The 21,115-nt window shown below is 48.1% G+C and overlaps 1 protein-coding gene across 3 annotated transcripts in view; it reads right to left on the bottom strand.

The window, feature by feature from the left end:
• Positions 1 to 20,847, bottom strand: part of KHDRBS1 (KH RNA binding domain containing, signal transduction associated 1) — a 68,530-nt gene extending 47,683 nt beyond the window's left edge. For 2 of the 3 annotated variants that reach the window (XM_029619122.1, XM_029619123.1), the window contains exons 1-2: positions 20,689 to 20,846; positions 11,929 to 12,053 (exon numbers count right to left, since the gene is read on the bottom strand). In XM_029619122.1, the coding sequence (XP_029474982.1) occupies positions 11,929 to 12,053; positions 20,689 to 20,782 (219 nt within the window). In that variant the 5' untranslated portion in view covers positions 20,783 to 20,846. Of the gene's footprint in view, positions 1 to 11,928; positions 12,054 to 20,688 lie in introns of all 3 variants that reach the window. The other variant, XM_029619124.1, reaches the window with a different exon arrangement.
• Between the last annotated feature and the right edge of the window lie 268 nt (positions 20,848 to 21,115).

The raw sequence follows: 21,115 nt of genomic DNA, 5'->3' as shown, positions 1-21,115 counted from the left end.
CTCGGGACCCCTCCCCGTGGGCGGAATCATCTCCATTGCGACCAAGGGTCCACAATGCCACAAACACAACTGTCACCAAATGACGGTTAACCCTTTTGAGATCTGGGATGGGACGAAAGGAACCCTGCTTCTTGAGACATGGGTACAGGAACTACTGCCCTCAGCCTGAGGAGCCTTTGAAGAATAGACTCCACTGCCTGCTTCTTCTGTGAGGAGTGGCAAGGAGACACCATGAACACGTTCCAAGGAACACAAATTCCAGTGCATATCCTTCTCGTATCACCTCCAGGACCCACTGGTCTGATGTGATTTCAACCCACCTCTGATAAAAGGCACCCATGTATCTTGTTCTGAAGGTGGGTCGGCAAACCTTCATTCAGCAGCTCAGGAAGGTCTGCCCCACGAGCCCATTCCTCTCTAGGTCTGTGGAAAGGCAGAATCCCTGAAAGATCGATCCTCTAGAGGGACAAAAGTACTTGAAACCCCAGAGATGACCCCTCATGCCAAAGGGGCGCTTTAATTGCTTCTTATCCTCCGGCAACTGAGGTGTTTCACTCCTTTCAGAAAATGGGCCAACAGGGAGGTTCCGTTCACCTCACCCCTGAAACAGGAGAGAGCTGCTAAATGCACCTTCAAGGAGTTAAGGGCCAAAACATTTTTCAAGCTGTCCTGCAAAAATTCCAGAATAGTGGGATTTTGACTGCTCGAGGGGGGAGACCACATTCCTTGCACCAGGCCTCAAATACTCTCCAGACCCGCACATATGCTAGGGACATAGAGAACTTCCGAGCGCAGAGTAAGGTGATAATTACCACCGCAGAATATTCTTGCTTCATCAGGCAAGCCCTCTGTCTTACGGTCTGACCCTTGAATCAAGTCGGATCCTCGTGAAGGACCGGTCCCTGCTGTAGCAGGTCCCTATGCGGTGGGAGGCACGGGTGGAGGGGTGTGTGTGTCTCCAACAGGTGTCTCCACATGTCTGCATACCACATGCCTGGGTTAACCTGGAGCTACTACCAATGTGCTTGATTCTGCGAATGATCCTGCCCAGCAGGGGCCACCGGAGAGAAGGCAAATAGCAACTATTCTTCCGGCTAGGTCTGAACAGGAGCATCGAACCATTGATCTGTGACTGAAGAATCAAGGAACCTTCGCATTGTGAGATGCTGCCAGCAGGTCGACGGACGGGAGGCCCCATCAATCTATCAGTTGAAAGGCTTCGGCCAACATCCTCCTCTCTCCTGGATCCAGACTCGCCCTTAGAAAGTCTGCTCTGATGTCTTTTCCTGCGAAGTGTGAGGCTAAGATACATCTACAGACTATTTCCACCTATTCAATAAGGTTCATCTCCCGAGACACCTGCTGGCTCTTGGTTCCTCCTTGTCTGTTGTAGGCTACCATTGTTGCATTGTCCAACATTATGTAGACCCCTTGACCCTGGAATCTGTGGCTGAATTTCAAGCACTCCAACCTCACTGGCTTCCACACGATTGATGTTCCAGAGGAACATAAGAACATAAGAAAATGCCATACTGGGACAGACCAAGGGTCCATCAAGCCCAGCATCCTGTTTCCAACAGTGGCCAATCCAGGACACAAGAATCTGGCAAGTCCCCAAAAACTAAGTCTATTCCATGTTACCATTGCTAATGGCAGTGGCTATTCTCTAAGTTTTAAATGTGCCCCATGCTAACTTCATGGAGTGCCCCCTAGTCTTTTTACTATCCGAAAGCGTAAATAACCAATTCACATCTACCCGTTCTAGACCTCTCATAATTTTAAACATCTTTATCATATCCCCCCTCAGCCGTCTCTTCTCCAAGCTGAAAAGTCCTAACCTCTTTAGTCTTTCCTCATAGGGGAGCTGTTCCATTCCCCTTATCATTTTGGTAGCCCTTCTCTGTACCTTCTCGATCGCAATTATATCTTTTTTGAGATGCGGCGACCAGAATTGTACACAGTATTCAAGGTGCGGTCTCACCATGGAGTGATAGAGGCATTATGACATTTTCCGTTTTATTCACCATTCCCTTTCTAATAATTCCCAACATTCTGTTTGCTTTGACTGCCGCAGCACACTGAACCGACGATTTCAATGTGTTATCCACTATGACGCCTAGATCTCTTTCTTGGGTTGTAGCATCTAATATGGAACCCAACATTGTGTAATTATAGCATGGGTTATTTATCCCTATATGCATCACCTTGCACTTATCCACATTAAATTTCATCTGCCATTTGGATGCCCAATTTTCCAGTCTCACAAGGTCTTCCTGTAATTTATCACAATCTGCTTGTGATTTAACTACTCTGAACAATTTTGTGTCATCTGCAAATTTGATTCTCTCACTTGTCGTATTTCTTTCCAGATAATTTATAAATATATTGAAAAGTAAAGGTCCCAATACAGATCCCTGAGGCACTCCACTGTCCACACCCTTCCACTGAGAAAACTGTCCATTTAATCCTACTCTGTTTCCTGTCTTTTAGCCAGTTTGCAATCCACAAAAGGACATCGCCACCTATCCCATGACTTTTTAGTTTTCCTAGAAGCCTCTCATGAGGAAATTTGTCAAACGCCTTCTGAAAATCCAAGTATACGCCATCTACCAGTTCACCTTTATCCACATGTTTATTAACTCCTTAAAAAAAGTGAAGCAGATTTGTGAGGCAAGACTTGCCCTGGGTAAAGCCATGCTGACTTTGTTCCATTAAACCATGTCTTTCTATATGTTCTGTGATTTTGATGTTTAGAACACTTTCCACTATTTTTCCTGGCACTGAAGTCAGGCTAACCGGTCTGTAGTTTCCCGGATCGCCCCTGGAGCCCTTTTTAAATATTGGGGTTACATTTGCTATCCTCCAGTCTTCAGGAAGAATGGATGATTTTAATGATAAGTTACAAATTTTTACTAATAGGTCTGAAATTTCATTTTTTAGTTCCTTCAGAACTCTGGGGTGTATACCATCCAGTCCAGGTGATTTACTACTCTTCAGTTTGTCAATCAGGTCTACCACATCTTCTAGGTTTACAATGATTTGATTCAGTCCATCTGAATCATTATCCATGAAAACCTTCTCCATTACGGGTACCTCCCCAACATCCTCTTCAGTAAACACCGAAGCAAAGAAATCATTTAATCTTTCTGCGATGGCCTTATCTTCTCTAAGTGCCCCTTTAACCCTTCGATCATCTAATGGTCCAACTGACTCCCTCACAGGCTTTCTGCTTCGGATATATTTTAAAAAGTTTTTGCCTCCACAGCCAACTTCTTTTCAAATTCTCTCTTAGCCTGTCTTATCAATGTCTTACATTTAACTTGCCAACATTTATGCTTTATCCTATTTTCTTCTGTTGGATCCTTCTTCCAATTTTTGAATGAAGATCTTTTGGCTAAAATAGCTTCTTTCACCTCCCCTTTTAACCATGCCGGTAATAGTTTTGCCTTCTTTCCACCTTTCTTAATGTGTGGAATACATCTGGACTGTGCTTCTAGAATGGGTTTTGTTTTGTTTTTTTTTACAATGACCACACCTCTTGGACATTTTTTTTTTTTACTTTTGTAGCTGCTCCTTTCAGTTTTTTTCTAACAGTTTTTCTCATTTTATCAAAGTTTCCCTTTTGAAAATTTAGCACGAGAGCCTTGGATTTGCACACTGTTCCTCTTCCAGTCATTAAATCAAATTTGATCATATTATGATCACTATTGCCAAGCGGCCCCACCACCGTTACCTCTCTCACCAAGTCCTGTGCTCCACTGAGAATTAGATCTAAAATTGCTCCCTCTCTCGTCGGTTCCTGAACCAATTGCTCCATAAAGCTATCATTTATTCCATCCAGGAACGTTATCTCTCTAGCGTGACCCGATGATACATTTACCCAGTCAATATTGAGGTAATTGAAATCTCCATTATTACTGCACTACCAATTTGGTTAGCTTCCCTAATTTCTCTTAGCATTTCACTGTCCGTCTCACCATCTTGACCAGGTGGACGGTAGTATACCCCTATCACTATAGTCTTCCCCGACATACAAGGGATTTCTACCCATAGAGATTCAATTGTGCATTTAGGACCTCTTCCTCCATCCAACGTCCCTGGGCCATGAATTCCTGAAAGTGAGTTCCCAACCCCTGAGACTCGTGTCCATTGTAAGAACCAGCTAGTTCGGGGAGGCCAGGGACAACCCCCTGCTCTGATGAGCCTCCTGCAACCATCGCTCGAGGTGAGAGCAGACTCCCATTGGCAAGTGGAGACCAATCGAATATTATTGAGACTGCAGGTTCCAACATGACAGCAGCGATCATTGAAGTGGGCGCATGTGTGCTCTCACCCACGGCACTACTTCCAAGGTTGCCGCCATCAGAGAACTTGGAAATAAGAGTTGCTTACCTGTAACATGTTCTCACAGGACAGCAGGATGTTAATCCTCACATATGGGTGACATCAGGATGGAGCCAATCATGGAATACTTTTGTCAAAGTTACTTGAGCTTTAACTGGCACCTACTGGGCATGCCCAGCATGGCACTAACTCTGCATCCAGCAGGGGTCTTCCTTCAGTCTTACTTATAGCAAAAAGAGCGTGCGAAAAATAAAATAAATCGCAAGCGTACCTAACTCCGCAGGCTGGAGTACGCTTGCTGATGAGAGGAAGTGGTGGGTAGGCATAGAGGAGGCCCTTCTTCCAGTATAGGGCAAACACATCCCGAGGCAGAACTTGGCGACTGCAGTGTAGGGAGCAGAAGTTGTCCACCTTGTGATTGTGAGATGCAAAGAGGTCGATGCTCGGATATCCCCACTTCCGAAATATCCAGTCTGCCACTACAGGGTTGAGACACCACTCATGGGGCTGAAACTCTCGACTGAGATTGTCTGCTAGAACATTGTCCAGACCCGCCTGAGAGCAAAGACTAAATTTGTGCTACCTCCTGACAGAGAACGTAGGACCCGGTGCATCCCTGCTACCTGGTTGTCCATTTGGATCAGGACTGTTTTGTTGGACAAGCAATCCCGAAACGCAGAGAGAGCATATCTGACCGCGCGGAGCTCCAGAAAATGTATTTGATGTTGCGACTCCTGCCGACCAGGTTCCCCGAGTCTGCAGGTGGTTGACATGCGCTCCCCAACTGTTGTGACCGTCGCTGCCCGACATCTCCACTACGCCCACCTTACCTCTTTGGCGACTCCCTCTTTGCCTGTTGGAAGTTTGGCTGCCGCAGCGTCATCTTGCCGTTCCTCTCCGGCGTCCCTGGACCGGCTGGACGCTGCATACCGCCATGTTTCTCAGCAGCCTAAGGGCGCGCAGCGTGGCCCCGACTCAAGTACCAGCAGTGGCGCGAACCTCAGGGGCGTCCCCCTGAGGTGACGTCATCCTCACCAGATATTTAAGGTCTCAAATCGCTAACGAATCAAGTTAGCAAGGGCTTTCCCTCCAGGTATCGGCGGATGGGATTCACTCTCCGCATACCTTGCTACTCCGCCTCCTCGGACTTACTACTGGTACCCGCTCCCCGGGGGCCTCACTCTCTCTTGCTTTTCAGGTCGCAGTCTGGAACCGGTACTCGCTGTTCGAGGACCCACGTTCCTGGACCTACTACCAAATACTACTTCTGCAGGAAATCACCGCTGCTTACACCACCAGTGAGTTACCATCTCTCTCTCAGAGCTTTCCCTGGAACCAGGTACTCTCTCCGAGGGCCTACTTCATTCCAGCTCCTGGGCTGCCTTTAAGAGACTATTGTGTGAGTGTTAACATCAAGGTTCTGTTCCTGAACTCTGCATACTCTGCCTACTCACTATATTCAGTTTCTCTACAGCTCAGTTATCCAGGATCGCTGTTCAAGTATCTGAGGGCACACCCAGCAGAGCACCAACCCTGCATCCAGCAGGGGTCCCCTTCAGTCTGTCATAGTAAAAAGTACATGCGAAAATAAAATAAGAAAATGTAAACGAACCCAATACCGCAGGGTGGCGGGCAGGTTTCATGAGGACTAACATTCTGCTGTCCTGTGAACACCTGTTACAGGTAAGCAACTCTGCTTTCTCACAGGACAAGCAGGATAGTAGTCCTCACATATGGGTGAGTACAGAGCTGAGGATGCCCGAGCAATGCACTAAATTTACCCAAAGACTTGCAACAGGCACAACAACTGAGGTGGAATTTGGTAGAGGGCATCCTGAACCCTAACAGGTTGGCGGAAGGATGTTGGTATCTCAGTTTGCAAATAAGTTGCGTAGCACAGACTGGCCAAAGATGGAATCTTGTCTGCCAGCCTTGTCTAAACAATAATGGGCTGCGAAGGTGTGGAGAGAACTCCAGGTAGCAGTCTTACAGATGTCAGCAAGCGGCAGAGTGTAGGTGCGCTACTGATGTTGCCATGGCCTTGATAGTGTGTGCCTTGACACGGTCTTGGAGCAGAATGCCTGCCTGCTGATAGCAAAAGGAAATACAGTCCGCTAACCAGGAGGAGAGAGTTTGCTTACCCACAGGTTTACCCAATTTGATGGAATAGAAAGAAACAAACAATTGAGTGGATTTCCTGTGGCCAGCTGTACGGTCTAGATAGAATGCTAGAGTATGTTTACAGTCAAGGGTATGCAGAGCCCATTCTCCTGGATTTGAATGGGGCCGAGGAAAGAAGGTGGGTAGAATAATGGATTGATTGAGATAGCGGAGATCATAGGATTGGAGAGGCTCAAAACAGCGATTTCATGAGCTGCCCCAAAACCATGTTGAGGTCCCAGGAAGGGGCTGGAGTGCGCAGTGGAGGTTTAAGGTGGAGCAAGCCCTCCAAAAAACGTGTTACAAGGGGTTGTACTGAAATAGGTACATCCTCGACACCTTTATGGAAGGCAGCTACCGCACTGATATGTACCCTGATAGACGAAGTTTTGAGACCTGACTGACAGGTGCCAGAGATAGTCCAGAAACTTTGGTGTGGAACAAGTGAAGGTATCGATGGACATGGAAGTACACCATTCCGTAAACCTGTTCCACTTGTAACGATAAGACTGCCTTGTGGAAGGCTTTCGTGAAGCTACTAGGACATGGGAAACCGGCTCTGAAAGGTTAAGAGGTTGCAGTATTAACCATTCAACATCCAGGCAGTCAGGGAGAGTGCCTGAGGTTGGGGTGATGAAGGCAGCCGTTCTGAGTGATCAGAAGCGGGTCCTTCCCCAGAGGAATATGCCGGTGTACTGATAGGTCGTGGAGAATTGGAAACCAGACCTGGCATGGCCAATGAGGGGCTATCAGAATCATTGGCCCCTTGTCCCTTCGCAATTTCACAAGAGTCTTTGAAATGAGTGGAAGTGGAGGGTACACATAAAAGGAGACCGCTGGCCCATGAGAGGGAGAAAGCATCTCTTGGCTGCGAGTGAGAGAGAAGCTCCCTACTTTGCGGTTGTGAATTGTCGCAAAGAGGTCTACGTGAGGGTAACCCCAACTTTGGAATATTGAGTCTGCTACAGTGGGGTTGGGGGACCACTCTTGCGGTTGAAAAGTGCGACTCAGCTTGTCTGCCAACATACCCCCCTCCAATGTATTTCTTCCTTGGTTTTTGTTAAGGGCTATGCCCTAAAGTTAACTGTATTTATCTGTTCCTTGTAAGGGCTTCGCCCATAAAGTTCATGTTTTACTGTGAACCGATGCGATGTGCAAACGGACATCGGTATATAAGAGACATTAAATAAATAAATAAATAAATAATATTGCCCACTCCCGGCAGGTAGGTGGCCCTGAGGTACATCGAGTGGGAAAGGGCCTCCGCCCATATCTGTGCAGCTTCCTGACACAGAAGGTAGAAGCCCATTCCCCCTTGCTTGCTGATGTACCACATGGGCACCTGGTTGTCTGAATTAGGATGACCTGGTTGGAAAGGTGATCCTGAAAAGCCCTGAGAGCATATCTGATTGCACGAAGCTCCAGGAAATTTGGTGTTTGGCTTCCTCTGGAGACCAAATGCCCTGAGTTTCCAGGTTTCCAACATGTGCAGCCCAGTCGAGGCTGGAAGCATCTGTTGTCAAGGTTATTTGATGTTCTGGAATCTGAAATGGAAGGCCTTGTAGCAGATTGAATTGGTCTGCCCACCAGGCCAGCGATAAGCGGAGCTGTTTGGTGATGTGGACATTGGCTGAAAAGACTGAATCCACTGCATTACTTTCATGGCAAGGTGAGCCAAGGGAGTGACATGCACAGAGAATGCCATATGACCCAATAAGACCAGAAAATGACGTACAGTTGAATGTTGTCGAGACTGCAGTTGATGGGCCAGAGAAGCGAGTGAAAGCTCGATCCTGAGGTAGGAAGGCTTTCGCTTTTGGAGTGTCCAAGTTGGCCCCCATGAACGACAGGGTTTGAGAAGGAACTAGCCTGGATTAAGAACATAAGAAAATGCCATACTGGGTCAGACCAAGGATCTATCAAGCCCAGCATCCTGTTTCCAACAGTGGCCAATCCAGGCCATAAGAACCTGGCAAGTAAGTTTATGAGGAACCCTAGTGAGATCAGGGTATGCAAAGTGAGACCTAGGGACGTAAGTGCAATTTGCTGAGTGGGAGCCCTAACCAACCAATCGTCGAGATGGGGTAGACATGGACATTGACTCCTGAGAAAGGCAGCTACCACTATGAGGCACCTGGTAAAGACTTGTGGGGCAGATGCTAGACCAAATGGTAACACTCTATATTGGAAGTTTTGGGCCTACTAGGAATCTCAGGAATCTGCGATGTGACTGAGTAATTGAAATGTGTGTGTAGGCATCCTGGAGGTCTAGAGAGCAGAGCCAATCTTCCCTTTGGAAAAGGGGAAGAAGAGAACCCAAGGTCACCATCTTGAACTTTTCTCTTTGTAGGTATTTGTTTAAAAGGTGCGAAGATCCAGTATTGGGTGAACACCACCTGACTTTTTTGGTATCAGGAAATACTGTGAAAAGAACCCCTGCCCCTGTTGGGAGAGGGGCACTGGCTCTATTGCTCGGGACTGGAGGAGGAGGGAGACCACCTGCTCCAGGAGTGATGACTGGTCGGATGTTCCCCACGTCAGCTGGGGTGGGGAATCTGGTGGAACAGAGAGAAAGTTGAGGTGGTAACCTTGAGTTACTACAGTGAGTACCCACTGATCTGTGGTGACTGTGTGCCAAGGTTTGGAGAAGTAGCACAACCGGCCTCCGACGGGAATAGTCGGAAGTGGAGGCTGGGAATTGCTTTCTAGGAAGTAGTCAAAAGCCAGATGCTGGACCTCGCTGGGGGGCTGGCTGTGGCTTCTATACGAGGTTGCCTGGGTTGACTTTTTTGGTAAGGCTTAGAAGGCTGACACCTGGACGCCGGGGGATAGTATCTCCTTTGCGGGTAGACTTGTCTCTTGGAGTCTCTCCTAAAGGATCTTTTGGAAGAGGAAGAGAGATCATAAGGCAGTAAGGATAGCTGGCACAGAGTCTCTTGGTGGCCCCTTGAGCTGTGCCACCAAAAAGATTATCCCCAGCACAGGGCAAGTCAGCTAACCTGTCCTGTACTTCTGGTCTGAGGTCTGAAGACTTCAGCAAGGCCCATCTCCTTGCCCGAATTCCTGCCGCCAAAACTCTGGAGGCGTGTTGAAGATGTCATATGCAGACTGTACTTCATGTCTGCCAGCTTCTAGGCCTTTTTGTGCTAGGGCATGAAGCTGGTCCTGGAATTGCAGAGGTAAGGCTTCAGCAAGTTCCTGAATCTTCGTGAACAGGGCCCTGTTGTAATGGGACATGTACAATTGATAGGAAGCAATGCGAGAGATCAGCATTGAGCCATGGAATACATGTCTTCCAAATGCATCCAGGAATTTTTGTTCCTTTCCTGGAGGAATGGAAGAATGAGGTTTGGAGTGTCGTGCCCTCTTCTGGGCTGACTCCACAACCACGTGATGATCTAATTGAGTTCTCTGGAAGCCAGGGGCTGACTGAACTAAGTAGGTGGCATCTGCCTTACGGTTGACAGGTGGCACAGAGCCAGGGTGTTCCCAATTTCTCTTTAAAAGGTCCAGAAGGATTTCATGAATAGGGATCACATGATTATCTTTGGAGCATCGAGAAACTGGAGAAGCTCCAGCATCTGATGCCTAGAGTCCTCTTCAGTCTGAAGCTGGAATAGAACCGTATCAGACATTTCCTTTACAAAGCTGAAAAAGGACAAGTCCTCTGGAGGAGAACGCTTCCTTTCACATCAGGAGGAGAGGGCTGTGAAGGAAGATCATCAGTATCCTGGGTCGAATCATTGGACCAAGGATCGTAAGGCTCATCACAAGGGAGTAACTTATCCCAGAAGGCCCGGGCCTAGGCATCAGCGACATCGATGGCAGCACTCCCGAGGGTGGAATGGAGATTGGTGTTTCTTCTTCTGATGACAAAGGTATTGGTGAGGAAGGAATCTGGGCCATTAATGCATCCATTCTTGCCAATAGTGGTGCAAGCGCATTAGGTATCGGATTGATGCCCAGCTCAGGAACCAGCATCGATGGAGGTTTGAACCCCTGGAATGCTTTACCGATGGCCTCTTGGATCATCCGATCCAATTCCTCACAGAAACCTGGGGCATGGATACCCGATTCCGGAGTAGGAGGTACCACTGGCGTAGCCGGAGAGTGCACCGCTGAAAGTGGAGTCGCGGTTCCCAGCACCTGTCCAGGTGGGGGAATGCCTCTGTGACCCAGAAACAGAAGAGGATGGAGCCTTTTCTATATGGACTTGTCAGTGGCTCAGACGATGTCAATGCCGGGGGCTTGCCTGTATCGGTGGCCTGAGCTTTCTGATGGTGGTGTCGATGTTTTCTCAATGTTCTCCTCGGTCTTTTTCCTGAGGAGAAACAGGGGGGGGGGGGGTTCGACACCGGTCGGGCAGCAGCAGTTTCCCGGTGCTGGCGCGAAGTTGACGGTACTGGTTCGGATGATGTCTAAGCTATTGATGGAGTCGGGGTTTTTGACCGAAAGAGAAGTTCCATCTTCTCCAGCCTAGCTTTGCGACCCTTTGGTGTCATTTGGTGCAAGTAATGACATCATGGTTGGACCCCAAACACATCACACAGACCTTGTGAGGGTCAGTGAAGGACACTGTTCGAGTGCAGTCGGGGCACCGACTGAAACCAGACGCCTTGGCCTCGACAAAAATTTTGTCGCGGTGCAGCATATGGCTGGTAGGCCACGAGGGAAAAACTCGACGGCAATATACCGCAAGCCGGTAAAAAACTTACTGTTCGACCGCAGAGCAAAGGTATCGATAAAGGGACCCCTGTGGGGTATAATTATTTGAAATTTTTTTTAAAAGATCTGTGAGGAAAAATTCCTGTCAGGAATCTCTGAAGAGTTCCTTAAACCCGCGTGGCTACTGCTGTGCGTAAAAAAGAGTGAAGGGGGGACCCCTGCTGGATGCAGGGTTAGTGCTATGCTGGGCATGCCCAGTAGGTGCCAAAGTTCTAGAAACTTTGACAAAAGTGTTCCGTGTTTGGGCTCCATGCTGTCACCCATAGGTGAGGACTACCATCTTGCTTGTCCTGTGAGAATCTAGGGTGTCATCAGCTTTGAAACCAGACTCCGTCTCCATCTGCTGGCAGGGTAGCACAACCCATTGGTCCTGAGTCCATCTGGCTACAAGCTAGGAAAATACATTTTAACGCCCTTGCCTGTCTGCATCCCCCTTCCACCCTCAGAGATCTAAAGTATCCCCCAGCTCTATAACATAAGCTCACTGCAGGCATGAAGCTCCAGCTCTACCTTCAGCTACACCCAAACCAAATCCTATGAAGAGGCTGGAAGTGGCCCCATAGAGCTTGTAGCTCTTTCATATACTCATTATACTAACTCAATGATGTCAGAGGGAGTAAAAGCACATCCAGAGGTCTATCTGCCGCCACCCTTCCAATGGACAACTTTCAGGATTGTGGAAGAGCGTCTCAGTCTTACCTTTGGGTACTGCTTGACAGGGATAAGGACACGTTCCTTTAGTTTCATATTCTTGTGGGAAAACAAATCCAGATAGGTCTCATCCTCTTCTTTCTTTGCTTCACCTTTTTGTATCCTTTCAATTTCTAAAAACATGGATAATGCATTATTTCTTTCAACCCAGTAGGAGTGTGCTTGGGAAGAGTTATGTTTGGGGGTTTTTTTTTTCTTTACATGCCTTTGCATATGGACATAAAGCAACAAAACAAATGTACATCCCTATCATCCAGCTTAAATATACCCTTTCCCCAAATGTACATCCCTATCATCCAGCTTAAATATACCCTTTCCCCCCTCCAACTCAAAAATGCCAGTACAGAGGAGTACAGCAAGGTCATTGAAACTGGATATACTCAAGACCATTCAAATAGATTACTGAAGAATGTACCCTACAGGCCACAGGAACAAATAAAATCAAATAAACTAGAAAGTCAATTAAATTCTGATAATCTGATATCAAGTATTCCTGCCAATGAGCTCAAAGGCAATACATAAGATATACAAAATTTTAAACACTACAAAGCACCGGGCCACAGTGCTAAATATGGCATACAACATGCTGTCCTCATAACTTTAGAACCTGGGCAGACTACAGTGAACAGAACAATTACTACATAAATTCAGTTGAAACAGCTCTAGTAAGGCCTGACGTTTTCAAGTTGTGAAAAAAATTTAATAGTGAGCTGAACAAGCTTAATATACTCATTTCTGAATAAAACATATGTTAAAATAAACAGGTGCTAATGCAGTTTTGCTAAAGTCAAGTCAGACCTGTACCAATGTATTTTGCAACAGAAAAATGTATGCTGCTACTTGTTACTCAAGGTTGCCTTTCAAATTCTTGCTTTTGCTCTCAGGTGTTTGTTTACATCCTAAACACTATTCATGCTACCGAATATGCTGGGCATTATACATATTAATAAAACAGCCAATCTTTTATAAAGTTTGGTTTATTTTTCACCAATTCAGAATTTGACAACAGAAAATACATCTAGCAACCAAAATCCAGAGCTATTAAAATCTGCATGTGAGAACACAAAGATCCATTCAGCAAGATTTGTGATTTATATAATAAATTATGACGCAAAGAAAAGGAGTTGGTAGAAAAGCCACAAGGCCAGTACCCAGCAGTTGATGTTTGGAAACATACATATCCAATCTCCACCAACCTCATGAGCTGCTAGCCAGACTAGGGAGGAAACTAGGCATCTAAAAAATTTTGGATAAGCGCAAATGATGCAAATAGGGGAAAAGCTAATCCTAACTAAATACACAACACTGAGTTAAGGGTCACCACCCTGAAAAAGGTATCTTTGAATCACTGAACAATGTTGAAATTCTTAGCTCAGTGTGCAGCAGTCAAAAAAAAGCAGAGCGGAATTATTCAGAAAAGTAGAGAACAAACTGGAGAATATCATGCCGCTATACAGACCTATGGTATGACCACACCTTGAGTATTTAGTATCTTTTTGGAATGAGGTACACAAGTACAGAGAAGAGCAAAAAAAAATGATAAAGGGAATGGACAGATTACCTTATGGGGAAAGGCTAAACAGGTTTGGGCGCTTCAGCCTGGAGAAGAGATGAAAGGAAATGGATAAAGGTGAATCTGTAGATGTAGTGTATTTGGATTTTCAGAAGGTGTTTCACAAAGTCCCTCATGAGAGGCTTCTAAGAAAACTAAAAAAGTCATGGGATAGGAGGCGATGTCCTTTCTTAGATTACAAACTGGTTAAAAGACAGTAAACAGTAGAATTAAATGGCCAATTTTCTCAGTGGAAAAGGGTAAACAGTGGAGTGCCTCAAGGATCTGTACTTGGACCGGTGCTTTTCAATATATTTATAAATGATCTGGAAAGGAATACGACGAGCGAGGTTATCAAATTTGCAGATGATACAAAATTATTCAGACTAGTTAAATCACAAGCGGATTGTGATACATTACAGAAAAAACAAAAGTCAAGGAAAAAGATTTACAGTGGGCTCAGGTAGGATAAGACCTGTGACCCACAGACACCAGTTCGTCAGCTGTGCAGCCCACAAGTCTACCCCCCCCCCCCCCACACACAGGTCATTAAGGAACTGAAAAAAACCAACAGGAATGAGCGGCCCCAGCTCGTCTTTCCTAAAAAGGCGGACCACCTTCGGGTCATCGCCATCAGTTCCGTTTGATCCCCATGCACCCCCCAAAAGGGGATCAGAGTCCCCCTCAACCCCACTTGGAGGCATGTCTTGGACATCCTGGTCATCTGTGTCTGAAGAAGAAGAATCCGGATCCACGAGGGGGGTCCACAAGCCCAAAGGACGCGCTCCTCCCGGTGGACCTGGGTCCCGGGCGGACTTAGCCAGCTTCCGGGACCCCAACGGGGAACCTTGGCTATGAACCCTCTTTTTTCTAGCCCTTAAAGGCCTTATGCATTAACAAAACGAAATCTGAAGAAAGAGAGGAATCAGAGGACAAATCATCTCCCCCCGGATCGGGGTCCGCATTAATAGGAGCGCCAGACTCCGCAGATGTGTCCCCCTCAGGGACTGTGCGCTGCGACAAGCAGGGGGGGAGGGGTCTCATCCCCCAGCGCAGATCGCGCTGCTGAAACTGCCGGTACACTTGGCAGTAAAATGGTGCCCGCTGCCCGAGGCTCTGAATCAAGCGCAATCAAAATGGTGCCCGTTCCCGCAGGCTGAAATCCCCGAAGGCGCCTGCCAATGTTTGGACCCGAAAAACTACCCTAGCCCGGGTCGTGGAGGCTCCCTCCCCCCAGAGGCAATCTGCGCAGGCCCTACGGGCGGCCCGGCGCTGCATGCCATCTCTCACTAACACCCGGGGCTCTAAGGAAAAAACAGCAAAAATGGCGCGCAAGTAAGCCAGGCCTGGGAAAACTAATAAATAAAAGTAGTGACCATTTATTTTTATCTATGAAATACCTGACCAAGCCTCCAGGTCCTGGATCAAACCGGGGAGAGTGAGCCGGGCTCCCCGGTATCACCCCCAGTGATCTCCTCAAGCTGGTAAACCGGGGTTACCACCCCGCACATCAGCTGCCTCAAACCAGGGGGGATGGTCCCCTCAGGACCTCCCAACCCCCTGGGAGGCTCCAGCCATGACCTGCAGGAACACTCTGCGGTCTTCAGCACTGCAGTGCCCGTCTACCTAAAATCCTCTTTTTTTTTTTTAAATAAATTCACCTAACTACCCTGTCAGCAACAAGAAGTTAAGCCCTAGCACAGACTGTAGGTTTTGCACCCTCTCCACCTACTGGAGACAGAATACTGCCAGACTGTAGGTGGCACCAGCCTATATAAGGAGTTTTGTTTGGTAAATTTCTGTCTCCATCTGCTGGGGGGGGGGGGGGGGGGGGCAAAACCCAGGAGTCTGGACTGATCCGGGTACGTACAGGGAACAGGGGTTCAGCTAGAGAGGCTTTGGCTGGAGAGGAGAAAACAGAGGATTGAATGAGGGATGTAAGGAGTTGGGGGGTGGGATGTGCAGATCAGCTAGGAGAATGTTGTTAGGTAACTGGTGGGCCGATACAGTAAGGGGCGGTAGAAAGAGGTGTGTTAGTGCCTGGTGCACCCGCGTTTGCTGCACGCACAGTTCGGATCACCGACCGCTCGATACTGTATTTAAATGGCATCCAAATGCAAGCTGCATCCAACGCGCATCCATGAAGCGCAATCTATTTTACAGCGCCTATACAGTAGCCTGGGTGCACTGGTACCTGTCATTTCAAATGACGTTTGAAATGACAGGTACCAGGAAGTGGATGGCTCTCCTACAGACCCAAACCAACCCAATGCAAGCCCCAGCAGAGACACGAAATTTAGCCACCCAGTCCCAAGCTAACCCAATCCACAGAAAAAAAAATGCTTCTCGCACTTAGCCGCCCAGTCCCAAACCAAACCAATCCAAGCCCCAGCAGAGAAAGACGAAATTTCAGTCCCAAACTTTCCCCCAGCCCCTGCTCACCTGCCCTGGCCGCGGCCACGCAAGCCCCCAGCGGCAGCAGTAGAAGGGCGTCGAGAGAGAGCGGCTTCAGCAGCCCCGCCGGCGAAGATGAATACGTGCACCCCTGTAGGTCCAATATGGACGCTCAAGGCAGCGAAGGCGCATGCGCACATGCCGTGACCAGCTGGATGTCAGAGGGTTAAAGATAGCAGGTTAAAAAGGCGATAGTCGGGGCGCACTTTATTGTATGGGAGGGAATAGCTAATCGGATTGTTTACATACATATACATGCCGCGGGCGGAAAGGGATACGCATTGAGTTAAAGAAGTGGTAAGGATCGGTAAAAACAGAGTGAATCGCGGGTTAGACTTACGCGGCGAAATTGTGAGTACACAGCGGGTTAGAAACGGGGTAACTGCGGCCATGCTTTACTGTATCGGCCTGTGGGGAATGAGAGGTAGAAGAGATCACAAAGGATCAGTTGAAGGTCGTAAGGAGGACTTGGAATGAGAGGGATCAGCTGAGGGTATGTCAAAAGGGCTGAAGGGGTGAGAAGACGGGCTGGAGAGAACTGGGGGATGCAAGAGGATTAATGAAAAGAGCAAAGGTTGTGTGAGGGGGCAGGCTTGCTGATGGATTCCAATTGTATGCTGACATACAAATTTACATCTTGATGCAAAAGCTTGAGTGCGAATTGATGGAAAATCAGATTAAAGCAGTTAAGTCCGTCTTTTTAATAAAATGTGCTAACTGCCAAGTTTTACCAGATGGGTGGTTTTTCACACCCAATTGGGCTTTTTCTGAGCTTGTGTGGGAAATATTTTCCTTTTTGGCTGCGGGATTTTGGGCGTGTGCTTTTTGGGCTTCTTTCCGGAAGGGTGCTGCAGTAGCTGGAAGGCATATTTCTAATGCTTTGCTGTCTGTTCTTGACAAAATGGTGCCAGTTTGAAGCTTGAAGGTGAAATGGAGAGAGCAGCATCTGGGGGGAGGGGAAGGGAGTATCAGACAGCTCAAGTTTGCTTTACTCATTTTAGAGAGTCAGAGGGATGAATATTACAAGTGGACACTTCTCTATCCATATTCTCCCATCAAAAGAAAATAAAAGGTTGAATATAGTCTAAGTAAATATACAGACTGCTGTTGACAAAGGAGGGTGGCTTTTTCTGTGCAGTGGCAGATGGCTGTCTCAGAGTTCAGGCTTCCCTTTCTCATGCAGCTGTAATGGGCTAGCTATGAACTAACTCCCTGTCAGGCTTCCAGGTATCCCTGGGTGAGAACCACTACCATCTGCAAATCCATGTCATATGGCAAAATAGTGCTATTAGTTTCACTCAAAAATACAACACTATTTTCAGTACTAAAGGGAATAGAGCTGCCTTATAATATACTGTCAGTGCTAACTTTATAAATGATCCCCAGACTTTTATCCAAGAGCAATAAACAGTGCCAGTATAGTGCTATAGCAATCAATATAACTGCACTGGGTTCAGCCATTCCTGGGGATGCAGAGTGGGCTGACTGAATTGTCCTAAGATATAGCTCCAAATACAATTTACACCAGTCTTTTGCTGCTTTCACCATGCCAGGGACTTAAAAAATGCTTTCTTTGCTCTGCCACCTGATGTCTACCCCTGCAGGGCTTGAAAAAAAGAAAGCTGCTAGTTTTACCACCCCTGAATAGGAATGGAACTGCAATGTTTAATGCCCTGGGGGGGGGGGGGGGTCAGGTCCCTAACATGGACTTGCTTCTAATAGTGTAGTTTATTAAAATGTTTTAAATCGCTTTGTATGAAAGTTCTAACAGGCCCATATAGTAAACTGCACGGGAGAACCGGTGCTCCGAAGCAAGCACCCATTCTCCCATCACACGCCCTGGCAACTCTGGTGCACGATTCAGTATTTAAAATTAGGGCCCGCACTAATAAGGAGGCGCTAGGGACACTAGTGTGTCCCTAGCGCCTCCTTATTGGCAGAAGTGGCGGCTGTCAGCCGATGCTCAATTTTACCTGTGTCAGTAGTTGAAACCGCTGACAGCCACGGTTCAGAACACAGACGCCGGCAAAATTGAGCGTCCGTTTTCCAACCCGCGGGCAGTTTTGTTTTTTTTAAGAAGATTTTAATTTTTTTTTATTTTTGGGGCCTCCGACTTAATATCGCTATGATATTAAGATGGAGGGTGTACAGAAAAGCAGTTATTTCTGCTTTTCTGTACACTTGCTCGGTGCCATCTGAAATTTGGCAGGAGTTAATTTCTGAGTGTAAAATGTGCAGCTTGGCCGCACATTTTGCTTTCTGTATTGCGGGTGAATACCTAATAGGTTCATCAACATGCATTTGCATTTGATGAGGGCTATCAGTTTCGGGGGGAGGGGGGGCCACTCGTTTTCCACACGCTATTACCCCTTACTGTAATAATAGCCCATCTAAACAGGAGCTAACAGTGCGCTTGGCCGAGCGCACCGTTCTGGATTGGCCTATAAGTGATTTATATGTTAACGTATATAATTACGAATAATAGGTAAAACAAAGAACAAACTAAGACAACTAATCATACATAACAATCTAAAAATAAGACATTTGACTTAACAATTCAAGGCCTGTGGTAACTTAGCTTACTCTGTCAGTAATACATAGCCAGAACCTGATTACACCAAGCTTACTCATAAATATACATGGGCATCTTTTAATTAAATGATTGCTTCAATAGGAATGCCTTTGCAGCTGCTTTAAATTTGTTAAGACATTTTTCTTGATACATCTTAATATCTTGAATGGTGCAGTTCTGCACAGCTCTCAGATGAACATAACAACCTTGATTTTTAGACTTTTCTAGCAATATTTATTTTATATACACTTAATTTGTAAATTTGTATTCATGCAATGCAGGAATTTGTGTAGAATCATGCATGATAAATTGTTTTTGCAATTTTTTGAGTTTTGGGCATCTAGCAACCCTACATTACTGCATAGTCTTAAACTACTTTTGCATGCTACAGACGTTCAATCATTGAAGCTTTTATTTACCTTGTTAGATTATTGCAATTTGCTATATTGGATTACATACATCATTAAGAGCACTATAACTTCTACAAAATACTACTGCCCTTCGTATTTCTGACCAGAATATGCAAAAACATTACTCAGGTGTTTTTATATCCACTGGTTATCTGCCCAATAAAGGATCAAATATAAAGTTGCTGTTTTAATTAACAAATTACTTGCCCTAGATTCATGCTCTGCTCTACATTTATAACCCCATGAGGACCTTTCGCTCTTCTATAAGGTGCTTACGTGACATCCTATCTATGCGCGCCTAACTAACGTTCATTTTCCCTGACTGCTCCAATTTGATAGTACCGTTAAGGCCCTTTTGAGCACACTCTTATTCAGGCAAGCATTTCTATGAAGGATTATAACTGTCAGATTTAGAAAGTAGCTTTGGGCATGTATTGTACATTTTCTGTTTTGTTCAAAGTAATTTTACTGTGGATATTTACTGGAACACGTACGCGCACAAGTTTTGAAAGTACCTACAATAAGCAAGGGGATCGATTGGATGGTCACAATGATTTTTTGGTAGGGACCACAGCCCTGCCATTTGGTTTGTCTGAATTTTCGTGTAAATTTTCGTGTCTGAAAATGTGATCGAATTTGCTGAAAATTTAGGAAGGCCTAATTAGAATGCAATGCAAGAAGCGATAAAAGCTCTCAAACAAGAGGCGGCAAAAGAGCTGCAACGGAGAAATGCACTGCTCGCTCCAGCCGCGAAGCAAGCACGCGTTGGCTCGCTCCCGCGCCTCCCCCTCCTTGGCTCGCTCCCGCGCTTCTCCCCTCCCCTCTCCTTCCCCGCGTTGGCTCGCTCCCGCGCTTCTCCCCCCGGGCCCAGTTGACTCGCTCCCCCCTCTTCCCCCCCCGCGTTGGCTCGCTCCCGCGCCTCTTCCCCCCTTCCCCGTTGACTCGCTCCCGCGCCTCTTCCCCCCCCCCCCCCCGCTGACTCGCTCCCGCGCCTCTTCTCCCCCCCCCCCCGCTGGCTCGCTCCCGCGCCTCTTCTCCCCCCCCCCCGCGACTCGCTCCCGCGCCTCTTCTCCCCCCCCCCCCCGACTCGCTCCCGCGCCTCTTCTCCCCCCCCCCGCGACTCGCTCCCGCGCCTTCTTCTCCCCCCCCCCGCGACTCGCTCCCGCGCCTCTTCTCCCCCCCCCCCGCTCCTCGCTCCCGCGCCTCTTCTCCCCCCCCCCCGCGACTCGCTCCCGCGCCTCTTCCCCCCCCCCCGCGGCTCGCTCCCGCGCCTCTTTCCCCCCCCCCCGCGGCTCGCTCCCGCGCCTCTTTCCCCCCCCCCCCGTGGCTCGCTCCCGCGCCTCTTTCCCCCCCCCCCCCCCCCCGTGGCTCGCTCCCGCGCCTCTTTCCCCCCCCCCCGTGGCTCGCTCCCGCGCCTCTTCCCCCCCCCCCCCCCCGTGGCTCGCTCCCGCGCCTCTTCCCCCCCCCCCCGTGGCTCGCTCCCGCGCCTCTCCCCCCTTCCCCAGGCCACGCGAGCGAGCTCCCGCAATCTCTAAAAACAGGCCCGGCCGTATGTTGCGTCATGCTCTGAAGAGCCGATTAACGAGGAAGCGGTTCACGTGTACCCGTCGCTAAATACTAAGGCCAAGCCCGGCCGCCGATGTGCGCGTTTTGGGGCGGCATCTTCCCAGGGCAGTCATGGCGCTCGCCATGGGACGATTTTATCGAAGATGGGGCCTACGCGCGGGGGAAGCGGCGCGTCAGCTCCTCGCGCTTCGTACCTGCGGCCAGAAGCTTCATGGCGTGGGTGAAGGACATGTCCAGGCTGTCCTTCTCCGCCATTAGCTCGGGCAGGTATTTGCTTTCGGTCTCCATCTCGGCGTGAGGCGAGGCCGCCGCTCTGCTCACACAGAAAGAATGAGGCGCGAGGCCAGCGGAAATGATGTCACTACCAACCGCCCTCCACTCCGAAAAATAAGTGCCAGCGGGCAGAAGTGGGCATGCGCCTGAGCCCGCGAGCATGCGTAGTACAGCCTGGGAGGCGAAGAGACACGTGTCCTTGTCGAGTCTAGAATGTCTTTGTCTGCCTTACTCTCGCACGAGGAGATAGAGTCTGTAGGCCGCAAAATACGGCTTACCCCGGGGCCCTATGCAGTCTACAGAGAAATCCGTTTACTCCTTGTTCCGAGTGTGTAAGCGGTGCTAGGA

This window comes from Rhinatrema bivittatum, chromosome 11 (assembly GCF_901001135.1).
Source record: "Rhinatrema bivittatum chromosome 11, aRhiBiv1.1, whole genome shotgun sequence".
Lineage (NCBI taxonomy): Eukaryota > Metazoa > Chordata > Amphibia > Gymnophiona > Rhinatrematidae > Rhinatrema > Rhinatrema bivittatum.
Note: the sequence above shows the minus strand (reverse complement) of the source record. Positions and strands in the feature narration are given on the sequence as shown.